At 56.1% G+C, this 17,083-nt stretch overlaps 4 protein-coding genes across 7 annotated transcripts in view; 2 read left to right on the top strand and 2 right to left on the bottom strand.

Annotated features, from left to right (window-relative positions):
* The window catches only part of NOL3 (nucleolar protein 3), a 1,805-nt gene extending 516 nt beyond the window's left edge, over positions 1-1,289 (top strand). The window contains exons 2-4 of one of the 3 annotated variants that reach the window (XM_021716680.1): positions 1-6; positions 139-516; positions 603-1,289. The exon at positions 1-6 is cut by the window's left edge and continues 294 nt beyond it. In XM_021716680.1, coding sequence (XP_021572355.1) covers positions 1-6; positions 139-516; positions 603-610 — 392 coding nt within the window. In that variant the 3' untranslated portion in view covers positions 611-1,289. Of the gene's footprint in view, positions 18-138; positions 517-602 lie in introns of all 3 variants that reach the window. The other 2 variants (XM_008066767.1, XM_021716686.1) reach the window with 2 other exon arrangements.
* Positions 1,290-2,003: 714 nt separating this feature from the next.
* KIAA0895L (KIAA0895 like) lies at positions 2,004-9,339 on the bottom strand. Of its 2 annotated transcripts, XM_021716667.1 has the most exons (8): positions 9,003-9,339; positions 6,806-6,913; positions 5,498-6,123; positions 5,272-5,415; positions 4,839-4,971; positions 3,669-3,974; positions 3,464-3,561; positions 2,004-2,492 (listed from the first exon to the last, which is right to left on the bottom strand). In XM_021716667.1, the coding sequence occupies exons 3-8, from the start codon at positions 6,065-6,067 to the stop codon at positions 2,328-2,330; spliced, it is 1,416 nt and encodes a 471-aa protein (XP_021572342.1). In that variant the 5' UTR covers positions 6,068-6,123; positions 6,806-6,913; positions 9,003-9,339; the 3' UTR covers positions 2,004-2,327. The 2 variants fall into 2 exon arrangements, with proteins under 2 accessions (XP_021572342.1, XP_008064948.1); XM_008066757.1 differs by lacking the exon at positions 6,806-6,913 and having other exon boundaries at positions 9,003-9,298.
* Positions 9,340-10,145: 806 nt separating this feature from the next.
* Positions 10,146-15,487, bottom strand: EXOC3L1 (exocyst complex component 3 like 1). The gene is made up of 14 exons (XM_008066748.2): positions 15,459-15,487; positions 15,100-15,152; positions 14,716-14,876; positions 14,417-14,636; positions 13,270-13,882; positions 13,072-13,189; positions 12,813-12,938; positions 12,613-12,713; positions 12,293-12,403; positions 11,131-11,260; positions 10,910-11,032; positions 10,678-10,830; positions 10,458-10,582; positions 10,146-10,373 (listed from the first exon to the last, which is right to left on the bottom strand). The coding sequence occupies exons 2-14, from the start codon at positions 15,143-15,145 to the stop codon at positions 10,184-10,186; spliced, it is 2,217 nt and encodes a 738-aa protein (XP_008064939.1). The 5' UTR covers positions 15,146-15,152; positions 15,459-15,487; the 3' UTR covers positions 10,146-10,183.
* The window catches only part of E2F4 (E2F transcription factor 4), an 8,490-nt gene continuing 6,550 nt past the window's right edge, over positions 15,144-17,083 (top strand). Inside the window, exon 1 of the mRNA XM_021716721.1 lies at positions 15,144-15,172. Within this exon, the coding sequence (XP_021572396.1) occupies positions 15,144-15,172 (29 nt within the window). The remainder of the gene's footprint in view (positions 15,173-17,083) is intronic.

Raw genomic sequence — 17,083 nt, 5'->3', positions numbered from 1 at the left:
AGGCCGGTGAGAGGCGTGTCTCGGGGCGGAGCAAAGGCTAAGTGGAGGGCGGAGTTGTCTCCCCAAGAGGCTGGCGGGTGTGTGCAGAAGAAATCGCAGAGGGTAAATTGAGCCTAATCACTCCCATTTCCGCCCCAGGCTACCGGGACCGTAGCTATGACCCTCCGTGCCCAGGCCACTGGACGCCTGAGGCTCCCGACTCGAGGACCGCATGCCCCGGGCTACCCGGATCTTCTGAACGCAGTGATGGTGGGGATCCTGAGGGCTCTGAAGCGGTGCAATCCCAGACCCCAGAGGAACCAGAGCCAGCGCCGGAAGCTGAGGCCTCTGAAGAGGCTGAGCTGGATCCGGAACCAGAGCCGGAGGCAGAACCGGAACCAGAACCAGAGCCGGAGGCAGAACCGGAACCAGAACCAGAGCCAGAGCCAGAGTGTGACCCAGAACCGGACCCTGACCCAGAACCCGAGCCTGACCCAGAGCCAGAGCCCGACTTCGAGGAGGGGGATGAGTCCGAAGGTGTGAGGTTGATTTGGCGGGAGGACATGGCCCGGGAAACAAAAGGCGGACCCCCTCTCATTGGCACTCCCCCACATCATTTCTAGATTCCTGAAGGCCAAATCGCTGACCAGCAGTTCCTTGCCCAAGCTGGATGGGACCTGGGATCCTGCTGAAACTGGATCGGATGGCACCAAGGGTCCCTTCAGCCCAGTACTGTACAAGCTAATAAACTCCAGAGGGTTGGTCGGGGCCTGGGCGTTTTTCACGATTCTGGCTGTTTGCACAGGAACTGAGGGTGGGTGCCTGCTTCTGAGTCCCAGTGATCTAGGCAGCCCGGTGCCCCACCATGCCCACTACCTAGTCCTTAGCCCTATTCCACCCTCAAAAGCCCAAGCTACACTGTGCACACCCCAGACTCAGGCCCCTAGTGGGACAAGGGTCTGACCCCTGGGCCCTGCTACACAACCCATTTCCCTTTGTGAGCCATTTGGGGACTTGTGTAGGCACCAGCTCAACTTCATGGAAGTTCCTGGGCTTGACATTGAGAGCAAGGGAAGAAGGACTTCTTTTAGGAAGGGCTTAGACTAAGCTCACAGCTTGAGGAAGTAAGATTAGAAGAGGGGGACAGGAAGGGACCTTGGGAAGACAGAGGCCACACACATTACTGTCATTACTGTTTTAATTGTCTAGCTTCCTTCTAGACTAGGAGCTCAGGTTCTGACCGTAATTGGCACACAGTAGGCACTCTATACATATTTGCTGACTAAATCAATAAAGACTTTCCAACTGTGTTTCTGAGTTTTACAGATGGGAAAACTAAGGCCAAAAGTGGGAATGGGACTGGGCCAACCTCACACAGTTGAATCTGAAGTGAAGCAAGAAGCAACAACCCCTCTGCACCTCTCCTGGTCCAGGTGTGGCTCAACACTTGGGCCAACAAACCCTAGGGGACTGCCACTCAGGCCTAATTGCAGCTGCTCCCAGGTTATGCCAACCTCTGCCAGAGACCAGCTGTGATGGTGAAAACCAGGAATAGTAGAGGCCAGTAGAGGATATGGGGGCAGGGCCAGGTGAGCTCTTGGGCTCGACTCACAAGGCCTGAAGAAGTGTGTGTGTGTGTGTGTGTGTGTGTGTGTGTGTGTAAGAGAGAGAGAGAGAGAGAGAGAGAGAGAGAGAGAAGAGCTAGGAAAATCGGTGCCTTTCAGGAAGGAGCATTCTGTTCCCTCCACTGAACTTGCAGGAGCTGCTGCCTCCCAGTCAAAGTAAGTAGAGCACATAAATACAGAATAAATACATGACCAGTGAGGGAGGCAAAATGCTGGAAAGCACACCCCAGACCAGCTGGATGTCTACTAACAGGACCTCAGGCTCAGGCAATACCCTAGGAGAAGGGGTCCTGACCCCCACTAGGACCCTGTGAGAGGTAGACAGCATGAATGCTGAAGGAGCACCAAGGGGCCAGGTGGGGGAAAGGAGAGACGAGTACCCAGACACCCAAAGCTATCTCATGCAAGAACAAGTCTCTACTCCCAAACCACCCCCCCATACCCATCAATGCTAAGCTCTTCTCTGCCCCCAGGCCTCCCCTCTGCTCAACAGAAAGCTGGAAGCTGGAGAGTGATTCAGTTTGCCTGACATGTTGCTGCTGGTCCCTAGGCCCAATGGAGGCTAGCAAGGGACACAAACCTAACATTGCACTCCTCTCAGAATGCTCCTGCCCTCCCTATGTCCCTAAGAAATAACCAAGAAGCACAGAGTCGACAGCTTCATGTTCTGGGGGCTGATCTGGAGCCCTGTCTAGGGCCTCAGCCTGTAGCTCTCTACCAACATCAGTCGGGCAGCAGGCGGCCCAGCTCTGCCTCATCCAGCCGGTTGGTGGCCATGATGTGCTCTAGCTGTTTCCGGTAGCGTGCCAAGTCCTGCATGAAGTGGGGTACCCGGGTATTATCCAGCACCCCATGGGGCCGCAGGTGGTCTACATCCTCATAGGATACCTGCAGGAAGAATCTGGGCTTTAGTGGTAGGTAAAGTCCCTTGACAGTCAGGTAACTGGTCCCACGTAACTGGTTCTAGCCCATTACCCTTTGCTCTTGAGACTCATCCTCTGCCCTCCTGACCCACTCCCAGTGTTTTGTACCTCTAGGCTCAGTCCTGGGTCTTTACTCTTTTTCTCAACACCCTCTTTTATCATCTATGTCCCACAACCTCACTCTTTTCTCCAGCCCAGTCTCTCCCCTTAACACCGTCCCCTGGATAGCTCTCAGGTACTGCCTCGTGTCCAACAGCAAGCTCCTGGGTGCCAGGTCCACCCTCTTCACAGTCACCCAGCCCAGATTCCAGGGAGAGGACTGGACTTTCATCCTCCCACTCAGGGTGAGCTAAAGGGAGTCCCCTCTGAAGAGCTCTCCAGCTTGTCTCTTCCTCTCTAACCACATGGCCACTGCCTGGTTAGGCCAGACCACCTTTGATTCTGCAGGAGTGAGTGGAAAGGCATCCTTCTCTTGCCCCTGCACTCCATTCCCTAGGCCTCCCTCTCCGATCCACCTCCTGTATGACTTCCAAGGGAAGTCCAGGAAGTCTGCTAAAGCAAACATCTATGCCACCCCTGTGCTTAAAGCTCGTCCCACTCCCCACTTGCTTCAGATAAGGCTCACTTTCCTCGGCCTGGCACAAATCCACTGCCTGTAACTTTTCCAGCCTTCTTTCCCAGGCCTTCCTCGTTGCTCCCTTGGCCTGGAATGCTCACCTCCTTTGATTTGCAGAATCTACACACAGCTGCAGGGTGGGTCAAGCACCTGATTTTGACTGCCAGACTGTTACTTCATCTGTGCTCACCTGGGTCCATGCTCCCCTGACTAGAGAGGCCTGGCACCCAGCCCTCAGTCTAGCACCAATCAGAGGCTCAGGGAATGCTGCAGCGAGGTAGAGAGTTGGCTGGGACCTCTGAAAGTCCACAGCCCCTCACCTTGCCCAGCGAGGCCAGCAGTGGAAAGTCAATGGTCTGGCGGTGTCGCAGAATGCGCACGATGCCGTCCAGATACACCTGGTCCTTGCTGAAACAGCCTGGGAGCACAGAAGACGATGAGCACTCGGAAGCCCCTACCCTCATCCCCTCCAGCTCAAAGCACTTCCCCCACACCCCCAACTCCCAACCACCAGCAGGCGCGCACCTGGCAGCGAGGTGTCTGTCTGGCCGCGCTTGGCGCGCACGCAGTACTCCCAGCGCACATCGGCGTCCTGCACATAGCGCGCCAGGTCCTGGAAGAGCTGGCGGAAAGACATGCATGCGGCACGGTGGATGGTGTAGTAGAGCAGTGCGGCGCGCCACAGGAAGGGCTGCTTGCGGAACAGCACGCTGTGCAGGCTGGCCAGGCCCTCCTCTGTAGGGTTGGCTGGACGCAGCCCATATCGCAGCCGGCCTTCTGCGCTGTGCCATGGCTGCCGCGCGTTGTTCACGCCCCGCAGGTAGTGGGTACCTGTGGGGAGGGCAAGGGGGAAGCGGCGTTGGATGGAGCCTCAGGGGACCCACCGGCGGGGCCCAGCTCATGTCCTGCTCCACTCGACCTCCAGCGGGACACTCATACCCTCATGCCCCCAAACTCAGCCCCTTATACAAATTCTCCCCTCGTTCTAGACCAACCCCAGGCAGCGTGAAGGCCCTCCACAGGTGAACTAGCACTCAAGGACCCACAGAGGCTCACACACACGAACTCGCAAACCTACACAGCCCCCCAATCCTCCTAGAGACATGGAACGCATACACCACCCCGCCCAACATCCCACATGCCCACATCATTTGACAGCTACGCTGATGCCCCCAGCAAAAACCACCATCTTTCCCCCAGAGCAACAGGATTCTTGAGGAAGAGGAATAGACAGGAAGGAGTAGTGATTAGAGTCCTGCACCCTCCTTCCCAGCCTGGCCTGTCCCCTCCCAAACCAGTCCTCAAGGCAAGTCCATTCCCAGGATCTGGCCTTCCACCCACCCTAGAGGGCCTGTGTGTTGGTTGGCTTGGTGGGACCATCAAGGTTCTCCCTCTGGCCTGTTGGGTCCTCACCAGTCTTGCCCCTACTGTCAAGGGAAATCAGAGAGGAAGTGGAGCAAGAAAAAGATACCCAAAAGGAGAAAGAGGTGAGGGTGAACCCAGAGTGGGCAGGCATGTTCTGGCCTACCTCTGTGAGTGAGAGGTAGGAGGTAGCTGCTCAGGAAGGGAAAGGGCCCGTCCTCCGAGGGAAGGGGAGAAACAAAGGAAGGGGCATCCCCGGGGCCCCTCCCTGCCTCCCCCAGCTCCCAAGTCCCTCTCATTCCTACCCACCCACCCACATCCCCACATCCTGACCTATCTCGTGCCGTAGCATGCCCTCCAACCAATACTGGCGGGCTCCAGTCAGATTGATGGCCAATGTGGGTCGGCTGTTCTCCACCATCATCACTGCCTGGGACAGCAGGTCCTCACTCAGCTGCACCACAACCTGTAGGTGGCAGTGCTCTAAGCCATGGCCACCAGCCCTGGGGCCAGTGTACAGGTGGGCCCACTGAAGCCACAAGGCAGCCAGGCTGGACACTTGGCCAGGACACCCATTGTTCAACATCTCTGCTCAGAACCAGCTCCCACCTCACTTGGGCAGGGCAGGGTAGGGGCAGGGGGCAGGGGCAGGGGCAGGGGTTTGTCTAGGGTTACCAGCTGACCAGGTGTGAGTTGAGCCTGGGACCAGGCACTAGTATCCTGATTTGGGGCATGTAGAGGGTCTCCCCAGGCAGGGCACACTCACCTCCCCAACGCAGCCCTCCTTCTGCATGTATTTGCGCACAATGGACCAAATCTGGCACTTGGTCAGCAGCTGACCTCCAGTAGCAGCCTCAAAGTGTTCATAGGTGCCAAACTTCTCCAGGACAGCCTCAATGATGCCAACTGCCTGCACACAGGGCCACAGTGGCTGGTCAGGACAGGCCCCTTGAGTGGTCAGGGCCAGGGTGAGGTGGGCCGGCTGCACTGACCTGATGGATGAACTGTCCAGAGGCTTCACGGTACTTCTCCAGCACAGCTGTGGGCATGGGCTCCTGATACTTGAACTGTGGGTTGTAGGTGTAATGGGACTGGAAGAATTTGTCCCGTTCATGGTCCATGTTGGTTGGCCGAAGGGCCACCAACATGCAAGGGCTCTTGCTGGCACCATGGCCTGCATCCCTTTGAGTCTTGGCTATGTGAGGCAGGGAGGCTGCAGGACGCAGGGTGCCCCTACCTGGGTTCCGTCCCAGTCCAGGTGGAGCCTGTCCCTGGGTGCCACGCCCCCGTCGGCCAGTACTATTTACAGTATAGGTGCTCTCACTGCGACGCATGTGGCCACGGTGGCCCAAGCGCAGCTGTGAGAAGGACTGCCGCTCACGCTGGGGCTGCAGTGCTGAGGGGACTGCCAGAGCCAGGGGCAAGGCCAGGGACTGAGGCCAGGGGTATAGCGGTGACCCATCTTGGTCTGAGGGCTCCAGCCTATGATGCAGGGACAAGGGACTGGCAGGCGGGCTGGGAGGTGCCTGCTCATATGCTTGAGCCCCCGAGTCCAACACCATTCTGTCCTGGGGGTCACATCCAGCTGGGCCACTCCAATTCCCCACACTGTCGATCTCTGGGGACACAGAAAGGCATGTGGAGACCAGCATAAGTAGATGTGGCCAGAGGACCAATAGGCCCTGTGCTCCACATTTCTCTTGCTGAGCCCAGGGTCTGGGTGGCTACAGTGTCCATTCCCTGCAGCAGGCTCACCCAAGTAGACTGGGCTGGGAGAAAGCAAAGAATTTTAAACACCCATCAAGATGGTGGATACTGAAATCCTTTCAGCCTGTAAGCTCCTGAAGGCAAGGACTGAGACCCTACTCATGACTTTAACCTCAGTGCTCAACACTCACCTAGTCTGGGAGCGTCAGCTGCCTGGATGGATGGCAGGTGAAAGACCCTCAGAGGCTGCATTTGGCTTGTGGAATCTTCTTGGTGCCATTCTTCCCCTCCCACCTGGCTCCACCCACATCCTCCTGCCCATTTGGCCTCAGTCAACTTGAATGCCTAAATGCCCTCTGCTTATGCTAGTGCTTCCCCCCACCCAATGCTTTCTCTACTCTGGGCCATCTGTTCAGACCCAAATTAGAATCTGCTTTTGGGGAGCAAGGGAAACTTCAGCAAATCCAAACCAATCCCCAGCATCTTTCTAGTGGTCATCCTAGGCCAGTGTTGGGACACTCACCCCAACTCTGTACCAGGGCTCAGTCTCTCCCCAAGACTGACTGGAGGCTCCAGCCGCAGAGCTCCCTTGCCTGCTCATGGACTCAGTTCCAGCATTTCTCCTTTCTCCTACGTCATCAATCTCTTCCTCTCTACTGGATTCTTTCCATCAGCATAAACACATGCTATTAAGTCTCTATCTTAACAAACAAAACAAAACCCTCACTAGGGCCCACTCTCCCCAAGCTACATCCCCACTGTGTCTCCCTCCATCTACTTTTTTTTTTTTTTTTTTTTCAGTCTGGGTCTCACTCTGTCCCCCTGGCTGGAGGGCAGTGGCACAATCACAGCTCACTGCAGCTTTGACCTCCTGAGCTCAAAAGATCCTTCCACCTCAGCCTTCCAAGTAGCTGGGACTACAGGTGCATGTCATAATGCTTAGCTAATTTTTTTATTTTTTGTAGAGATGACGCCTTTCTATGTTAACCAGGTTGGTCTTGAACTTCTGGGCTCAAGCAATCCTCCCAAAGTGCTGGGATTACAGGGGTGAGCCACCATGCCTGGCCTCTATCTGTTTCTTGTTGTGCAGCACAATACCTCAAGAGTCATCTATACCCAGTCTCCAATTCCTTCTTTCCTATTCTCTCTTAAATTCACTCCAATCAGGCTTTGATTCCCTGCTCTCCATCAAAATTGATTTGATCAAGGTCACCAATGAGCTTCATATTGATCAGCAGCACTTGACACAATCACTTCATTCTGGAATCTCCCCAAGCTCTTAATACTGTAATGCCCCAGGACTGGTCTATGGGAACTTCTCTCCTTCTCTCCATTTAAGCTTGCTTCCTAGCTGATCTAAGCTACTCTTTTTTTTTTTTTTTTTTGAGTTGAAGTCCCACTCTGTTGCCCAGGCTGAAGTGCAGTGGCACTCTCATGGCCACCCCAGCACCAACCTGCTGGGCTCTGACGATCCTTCCATCTCAGTCTTCCAAATAGCGGAAACTACAGGCGCGCGCTACCATGCCCGGTTAATTTTTTTATTTATTGTAGAGATGAGGTCTCGCTAAGTTGTCCAGGCTGGTCTCGAACCCGTGGGCTCAGACAATCCACTTGCCTCGGTCTCCCAAAGTGCTGGGATCACAGGCTGAGCCACTGAGCCCGGCCTCTCATTCACTCTTATAGTTTTAAATATATTAGCTGAGACCTCGTCTATAAATTTTAGACAAGATTCAATGCAACTTTTTTTTTTAAGAGACAGGCTCTAGTTATTTGTCTAGTCAGGTCTTGAACTCCTGGGCTCAAGCAGTCTTCCTGCCTCAGCCTCCTGAGTAGCTGGGACTACAGACACACACCTGGCTTCAATGCAGCATCTTCACTTGAATGTTTAGCATGCATATCAAACTGAATAATTTCTAGGTCTGAATAATTTCTAGGTCTAAAATATTCCCACCCCATACAATGGCATGGGTCATTCTCTCACTTTCCTCAAATCTCTGCACGAATACCATGTTATTAGAAAAGCCTCCTTAGCCAGGCTCGGTGGCTCAGCCTGTAATCCCGCGCCTTTGGGAGGCTGAGGTGAGTGGACTGCCTCAGCCCGCGGGCTCAAGACCCGCCTGGGCAGGCGAGACCTCATCTCTACAATAAATCAAAAAATTAGCCAGGCGTGGTAGCGCTCGCCTGTAGTTCCAGCTACTTGGAAGGCAGAGGCAGAAGGATTGCCGGAGCCCAGCAGGTCGAGGCTGCGGTGACCAGGAGCGGCCACTGCACTCCAGTCTGGGCGACACAGTGAGACTCCGACTCAAAAAAAAAAAAAAAGAAAAGCCTCCTTAACATGCCCTCTCTAAAATTGTAAACCTCTTTTCCCCTCTCCACCACAATTTTCCCTACCCCAAATTATTGTTCTCTGTAGCAGTTATCACCACCTGAAGGGTACTTCAGTACGCTTTATATTTGTATTATATATTTGAAGGTTAGTTACCTATTTTATCCTTTCCAGTGTTCACAGCTGTGTCCCTAGAACCACACCTGACCTAGAACGGTTCCTCAATAAATGAATAAACCCAAGGGCCTTTTCCTTATCAGAACCAGACTCATTCCTTCCTTGTGCTTTGCTTCCCCATGTAGACCTGATCTTCCCCCTCCCCACCCCCTCTACCCTGCCTAATGACCAGCTGTCTGAAAAGATTTCAGGTGTCAGGTGTCACTCCCCTCAACTAACTGTACACTTTTCTGAACTCCTCAACCTGGGCCAGCCCCCTCCATTTCCCTTTCTTTCATTCAACTTACCTCCTTGCAATTACCAGAATACGCCTGTTTCTTCACGTCTCAGGTCCTTCCGCCAAGAATGCCCTCGTAAGGTATCCCTGGAGCAAACCCTTAACCATTCTTCAGGCCTCACCTCCTCCGGGAAGCCTTCCCAGCATCAGAGTCCCACTGCTTCAGCGGCTTCTTTACTGCTCTAGGTTGTCACTGTTGGAGTCTAGGTCCGTATCCTCCCACCATCCCCTCAACTCCCCGAGGGCAGGAAGGGGTCTGATTCACCCTCATGTCCCAGAACCCACTAGATGCAGAATGAATGAAGGTTGGATGGGGAGGAACCCCCGACTACTAAAGGCGGGGTCTGGTGACAAATGAGAGGGTGTGACCTACGCCCCGAGAGAGGATAACGTGGAAGAAAAACCAATGGGGACCGAGAGACTGAGGAGGGGCGTGACCTGCAACCAATAAGCGGCGGGGAATGGGACGAAGGGCGTGTCCAGTAGAGGGTGGAGCCAGGAGACAATGGAGTGGAGGGTTCCCTGGTAGGTCAGCAGGGGTCGCGTCGCGCACCGCCTCTTGGCCTTTGCTGAGGGGGGGGTTCCTGTCCGCGTGCCGCGCCCCCACCTGTTCACGCTTCTTCCGGCCGCCCGCGGGTCCCACTCCACAACGCCGGTCGCCGGCCGCTCAGCCGGCGGGAGCCGACGCTAATGACGTGCGCCCTCGGGCGCGCGCACGCTCACACGAAGGCGTGGGGATTCACGTCAGTTTCCGCGGCGGCGCGCCCCCGAATCCCCTGGGGGCGGGGCCAGGCAGGGCTGAGGGGGCTGAGGGGGCGGGGCGTCGTCCTAGGCCCGCCCTCTTCGCGAAACACAAACAAGTGGGTTTCTCGGCTTCAGGTGCTACCAAGGCAGTCGGAGTCTGGGCGGCCAGAGCACAAGCTCATTGCCTCGGCGCGGATACGTGGGCTCGTAGTCCGCTACCCGGGGAGGAGCCCGAGGCCTCGGGAACGCTTTCCACATAGAGGGCCAATGTCTGGATAGGTACGGTGTGCAGTCCGTATACCGGTTCGGGAGGCAGGATACCTTAAGCGTGTCACTGTGCGTGGACCCCCTAACCCTCGCGAGCACTTGTCTTCCACCCCCCATTCCCCAACACACACAGATTCAGGCGTACAGGAGCCGTGGCTTTATTCCGCTGGCAGCCGGGCGTCAGGCGCAGGACCCGGAGGGGAGACAGGATGACAGAGCGGGCGTAGGCGCTGGCACTAGGCTGAAGAGTGCGCGACTGCCGGTGGGGGACGAGGGCGGCGGGCTGGCCTGCAGAGAGCTGAGTGCGGCCAGGCGCTGTTCTCGGGACACGTCCCCGCGCAGGTCCAAGAGGGCAGAGACATGATCCTCGCTGCAGAGGCACCGCGGAGGCACTTCAGCCCCGCCCCGCCCCTCCGAGCTCCTCCTCCTCCCTCCCCGACCGCTGTCCCCGCACCTCACGTCGGGAAACTGTTGCCGCAGGCCCGCCACCTCGAGGCCAAGCAGCGTGGGGTCGTGAAGGTTCAGCAGCTCCCTCAGGGCAAGCAGCACCGGCGCGCAATGCGCGCTCTCCTCCAGACCCTGAGCACGTCGGGGTTGGTGTCTCGCGCTGGCCCTCGGCCCCCAGCCCCCAGCCACTGAGACTCTAATCGCCTGCCCGTCCAATGAGCTCTTACCAAACCGAGAAAAAGCTGCTGAAGCTGGGCAGCATCGTGCCGCAGTCGCTCGGCCGCCTGAGTCCTCTCGCTGGCACCACGGCACACTAGGCGGCCCTGCATCAGCCCACGTAGGTACTGAAGCACCACGGCGCGCTCTGCCTCAGCCAACAGCTGCGAGGAAGGCGACCAAGTGGGTTCAGGCCACCTTTCCCACGGCGCCGGCCCCTCCGAGCCCTTCACCCCAACGTACCTGAACTGCGGAGTTCCGCACGCGCCAGAAGTCCCGGCAGAAGCGCCCAGTCCGCTCGCATACACCGTCCAGCAGCTCAGGGCTCGTCAGCCACCGGCGCGAGGGCAGAGCCGCGAACAGAGGCTGGGGAAATGGTCCAGACGTGGCACTGCTCGCCGAGACAGCCCCACATTCGCTTATCTCCACCTCCCGTCCTCATCCCGACCCAAAGGAAGCCTCACCTGGAGCTCCACCAGCAGCGCCTCCAAAACCAGGCGGTAGATCCTTCTCTGCAACTCGTCCAACGCGGCTTCCACCGGCGCCAAAGCCCCTGAAGCCACCTCGTCGAGCTGCAGGACGGACACTGAGGAGCTAGATAGACCAAAAATACGGCTTCAGGACCAAGGCCAAGGCCCGCATGGTCCTCAGTGGTCGAGGCCCTCGGGCGCCACCTTGTGGCACAAGTGTGTGCAGGGAGGGAGTAAGAAGGGGACTCCCTGCACCTCTGAAGGTCTGAAGCAAGGACTCGAGGTTAGGAGGGGGGCGCTCGGCAAAAAGGGACACTCCCAGTGAGACGTACCTCTAATTCGCCATGTGACCTTGAGAAAATAATTATCTCGGTTTCTGTTTCCTCATTGGTAAAGGGAGGGAGCTAATCCCAGTGAGGAAGGAGTAAAAATTATTTTGTCTATCTTCCCTGCCCCCATCAGAAAGAAGATAACACCCAAGAGGAAGGAAATTTTGTTTGTTTGTTTGTTTGAGTTGGAGTCTCACTCTGTCATCCAGACTGGAGTGCAGTGGCCGCTCCCGGCCACTGCAGCCTCGACCTGCTGGGCTCCAGCAATCCTTCCACCTCAGCCTTCCAAGTAGCTGGAACTACAGGCATGCGCCTCCATGCCCGGCTAATTTTTTTGGTTTATTGTAGAGATGAGGTCTCACCAAGTTGCCCAGGTGGGTCTCGAACCCGCGGGCTCAGACAGTTCACTCACCTCGGCCTCCCAAAGCACGGGATTACAGGCTGAGCCACCAAGCCCGGCCTGTTTGTTTGTTTTATCCACAGCTGTAACTCCAGACGTTACCTGGCACAGAATAGGGCTTTGAAAAATATTTGTCGAATGAATGAATAATGTGTCTAGCACTGTGGTAGGAACTTCACGTCTGTCATCTCATGTGATTCTCAGAACATTTCATTTTACCCACATTAATACTTACGAGAAAAGAGAGATTCAGAAAGATTAGGTAACTCACCCAAGGTCACACAGCTAGTAATAGCAGAACTGGAATTGGAACCCCCAAGCTGTGTGAGTCCAAAGTCCCTAGTGGCCTAGTGTGGGCTAGGTCCATACATAATAGGTATTCAGTAGGGGATTAGTGAATTGGGGTTCCAAGGGGGCCTTCTGGTACCTGAGTGCTGATTGGTGGTTGAGGGCAGCCAGTAGGTAGGGCACATAATGGGGAGCCAGTGCTTCCCCTCTGAGGTGGTCTCGGGAGAATTGGATCAGAGCATCACTGAAGCTGCAATGAGCAGAGGTGGCTCCTAAACTTGCTGCTGCTCTGGTGCCCCCACAACTCCAGTCCCTGGTACTCTAGCCCCACCTCCAAAACAGCCAAGTCTTTGTTAGAAGGACCCCTTTCCCACTGGTATGTCTTATTCACGCAGTGCCCCTTTGGGCTGGCCTGGGAGGAGGGCTGGGGATCGGGAGTGGGTCAGTGCCTTGGCAGACCTGCTCAGGAATGCTCCCAGTTCTGACAGTGCCATGCCATGCACCCGACGTTGCAGTGACTCACTGACCAGGCTGGTCACGCGAATGTTCTCATCCAGGATCTACAGGCAGTTTGGGCAGCCATCAGCAAAGTCCCTACCCCTACCCTTCTCCCCTTTTCCTGTGGGGGCTGCCCACTTGTCTGGTCGCTCCCCACCCACCTGCAGCACGATGGCCGGCATTGGTGAGTGGTAGAAGCCGGACGAGTCTGTGTTAGGCTCTTGCTCCCGGCCCCACTCAGCTACTTCCCCATCCAGAGCCTTCTGCAGCCACTGGGACACATTTACCTAGGGGAGGGGAGGGGTGGTGGGAATCTGCAGGGCACTGACCCTGCCAGAAATGGATAGATATTCGACTTCACAGATAAAGGCCTACAGCTGATGGGCAGAGCTTCTCTGGACCTGTTCCCCAACCACTCACCTGAACTTTGGCCACAAATGTTGCCTCTAGCTGCTCGATGTTCTCCAAGGTCAGGAGGGGCTCCAGCCGGGACACGTCAGCCTCAGGTCCCAACTCCAGGCTCCCCATCATTTCCTTCCTAGAGATGGGTGCCCCAGTGTCACACTGAGCCCTCCAGCTTTGGATCTGGCCTCTTCCCACTGCCCCAAGGGCACTGACCCCAGGTACACTTGCAGTGCCCAATGCAGCAAGGCGAAGGTGTCAGCAGCTCCCAGCTCAGGCCCCGCGAGGAGTTGCTGCAGGCTGTGGCGTAGGCCACTGTGCAGGGTGTGGGCCCATAGCTGGACCACATTGTAGTGTGGCGGGCAGCAGGGTGCTACTAATGCCTCAGCTGTGGCCAACTCGGCTGGCAGGGCCACCCGCAGAGCCTCCAGCCATGCTGCAAGGGCCCCTGGCTCAGGCAGCAGAGGTGACCCAAAGTGGACCCGCTCTAGGCCCTCCTGTAGTGCCCGCAGACAGCGCTGCTGCCAGTCGCGGGGGACCTGCCCCAGGGGTGTTGTTCGCCCAGCCTCCACCTCTGCCACACGCACAGCAGCCACCAGCAGAGCTGGGTTCTCCCGTGCCAACTGTCCTGCAGCCCCTGCAGTTGCCTCCACAGCCTGGCCCAGTGCCTCAGCCAGAAGGCCTAGTCCCTGGAAGACTGGCAACTCCAGGCCCCCCAGGGATGCCCAAGTCTCCTCTTGCAGCTGCTCCAGCTCCCGAAGGCTCACATATGCCTCCAATAACTGTTGGCCATCAATCAGGTTTTGCGTGTGGGCCATTGCAGCTGGCACTAATGAGGGAAAAAAGGAGAGGGCCCTGGGTTTCAGCCTTCCCACTGTGCAGTGGGTGCAGCAGGAGATACTGAAGCCTTGGGGCTGGGATGATGTATAAAATACTTAATAGCCAGTATAGTAGAACACTGGCCAATGTGAAAGGATTCAGGCAAAGTCCTAGAGGCCTGGTGAGCCAGGTTTCAACCCATGAGCTAATGGAATGAGGAAGTCAAGGATCCTGGAGGGAAGGCAGGGATAGTTGGGGGACCTACTGGTGGTTATTCACTCACTGAAATAGGGAAATATTTCAATATGTTAAATTGAAATAGGATGGCCAGAGTCACTTGATGGGGTGTCCGTCCTGACTCCAACATCCCATACTTGGGAACCTCAGGATGAAGCACCCTGCTTCACATGCCATTTGAAGCCTGGGTTATCCTCTGGGAGGTTCCTAGTGTGCCCCTCCATGCAATCTCCCACCTAGTGCCCCAGCCTCTTGATCAGTGATGGGTGTTTGTAGAAACTGAGTGCCAGGGTCCCTGCACACTCACCTGCCTGCAGCCGGGGCAGCAACTGAGACAGGGCCTGCAATTGCTTGTGCTGGGCAACCTTCTCCCGCAGGGGCTGTAGGGTCTGTGACGCCTGGGACATGCCCTGGAGCAACCCATGGGCCTGGCTCAGGGCCTCACGGGTTCCCTGCATGGCTTCAAGGGCCTGGGCCAGCTGCCACACCCCAATCTGCACACCTTCCAGGTATGACTGCACCACCGACTGTGAAGAGAGGTAGCCAGTGAGGCGTGACCAACCCTGCAGCCCAGCCTCAGCACCACCACTCCCCTCTCAGGCCCACCTTGATTCGTGCTTCCAGGGAGCAGGTGCGCTGCTCCTCGCGACTGCGGTACTGGCTCAACCTAGTCAGCTGCTCCGGCCGGTAGAAGATGCCCGAGGCCCACTTGAGTGCTGCACCCCGGGCCAGCTGCTCCGCCCTCTCCTGCTCTGGCCACTCAGGTCCTGGGCAGGAAGAGCCTGGGCAGCCGTGTCAGTCGGGGAGGGCCTGTAGGAAGTGGCTTCCGAACCTGCTCCCCTTCCTGCTCCTCAGCTCCACCCTAGGGCAGTCCACTTCTCTCACTCCCCTATGGAACTCCAGCTAGACCTGGTAGTGAGACTCCAACTCTACCACTCTCATCTTTCTTGCCAACATTCCTCTCCCCATCCCACCCAGAAGGGCTCATACCAGGAGGAAGAACAGGCTGCATTTGGTCCTTGGCTGCTGAGTCCATGGCGGGCCTGGAGAAGCCAGAACTGAGGTAGGCAAGGGGCAAGGATCTGAGTTAGAGCAGGCAGGGTAGATGCCCCTTTGAGCCACTGCCTCTGCCTAGGCCCCACTGAGAAGGAGGAGGGAAGTTCTTGCCTAGCCTCCTCCGGAAATGAGAGGAAGGCGGCGTGATGGGGAAGGCACCTGGGAGGAGGCCTTGTCTGCTGGGTTTCTTAGTTGTGCCCCTGCAGATGCCAAGGAAAGCAGGGTGAGCACGGGCCTCTGCTGGACCCCATTCCTTCTCTGAGTTGCACAGGACAGTTTGGTATAGAACTTACCAGACTTACCAGATGTCCAGTTCTTCCTCCTCCGCAAACAGCCTTGGCCTTCAGAAGAATGATCCTCTTCCCTGGCAGAGCTGGGTATGCCACTTGTTCATTGGGCCTGGGTGACTCCAGCATGCAGCAGTGGCATTCTTCTCCCCAAGGAAGCCTCTTTCCCTCTTCCCAGCCCAGAAGTTCCTTCTTCCCACCAAGGCCCCTCCCTCTCCAAGGCCACCAACAGAAAGGAAGGAAGCTGGATTTCTGGCACATTATTCCCAACAGGAAAGAGCATCTGCATGGAGGTGGGGAGGGCTGAACGCCACTTCCCTGAGAGGCCAGAGTGGGGGGGGGGTGTACTCATTGTGATAATCAAGTCTTGATCAGCCCAGCAAGGACCTTAGTGCTCAGGACACAAATGTGAACTAGACTTGGCCTTGATCTGCAGTGGAGGGTGGAGGTGGAGTATGTAGTTATGGATGCAGATGACATCCCAGTATGAAAACTGTGTTAAGGGGCCCTCAGAGGAGGGAGTGTCCCTTTGCAAAGGAATGAGAGATCATAGGCTGATGTGAAGAGGGGGTGTGATGGGCGATGGCAAGAAAGGATCCTGATTGCTGTGCTTATCTTGAGAGTTACTGGGAGCCAGGCAAGGGACCACAAGGTATTAATGTAGTGGACGCTTGGTGCACCACCTGAATCCTCCCTTCAGGACAGAGCTGTTCATTCCTCAGCTGCCAGGAATGTAGGCTGCTGAGGTTTCACAGCTGTCTCTCAGTTAATATTGGGGTACAAAGGCCTGGTACGCTTGCCTGAACATGAACACCTCAGAAGGGCTACTCCAATTTCAGAGATCCCAGTAAGTGAGCTGAGGCCTCCATTATAACTACATCTGCCTAATTCCGCTTGTCTTGCTTCCTTAAAAGTATACCCAACAAGCTTGCTGCAAATCCCTGCTCAAGTCTATTTCCCTGAGAATCTTACCAAAAACAATAACAAATAATAACAATGTTAAAAAATAACAAAATGATTCTAGCAAACACATAATCCTTCCTACATGCCCAAAATTGCCTAAGTGCTTTAATTATGTTTACACGTAAATACACATTGACTGGGAAGTGGTGATAAGCCCATGGATTCTGTGTGGAGACAAGAGAAAGCTGAGGCTAGGACCAAAAATGAAGAGAAATGGACACGGTAGATGTAGTTAGTGTTTACTGTTTGGCAAGAAGTGAGGGACAGAGTGGGTGACCCCCAAAACAATGGGAGAGCCTTAGAGCTGGTTTTAGGGAGCAGTTTGGGTTCATCAGGCAGTGTGGTCTCCTCTCCCGGGATGGGGGCTGGTCAGAGTTAGTGGTATGGGTCTGATGCCCCACCTCCTTCTCTACAGCCTGGGTTGCCCTCTGATCTCCTCCACATTCCTCCCCAAGTTGTCCGGTTTCCCCCGGGGTCCCCGGGCAGTTTTCGTCTTATTTGACGGTTGGATATTTTCTGATGGTCCCTGAAGTTTTGCGTCAGTACAGCAGACAGGAAATGCCCCGCATTCCCTGGGAGATGCGCGAGACGGAAGCGGAAGCAGCAACGCTGGCTCCGGCGACCGGGCGGCCAGGAACGGAAGCGGAAGTGGCGGCGGCGCCGGCCTG

This window comes from Carlito syrichta, unplaced genomic scaffold, assembly GCF_000164805.1.
Source record: "Carlito syrichta isolate Samal-C Ts95f unplaced genomic scaffold, Tarsius_syrichta-2.0.1 Scaffold106255, whole genome shotgun sequence".
NCBI lineage: Eukaryota > Metazoa > Chordata > Mammalia > Primates > Tarsiidae > Carlito > Carlito syrichta.
Note: the sequence above shows the minus strand (reverse complement) of the source record. Positions and strands in the feature narration are given on the sequence as shown.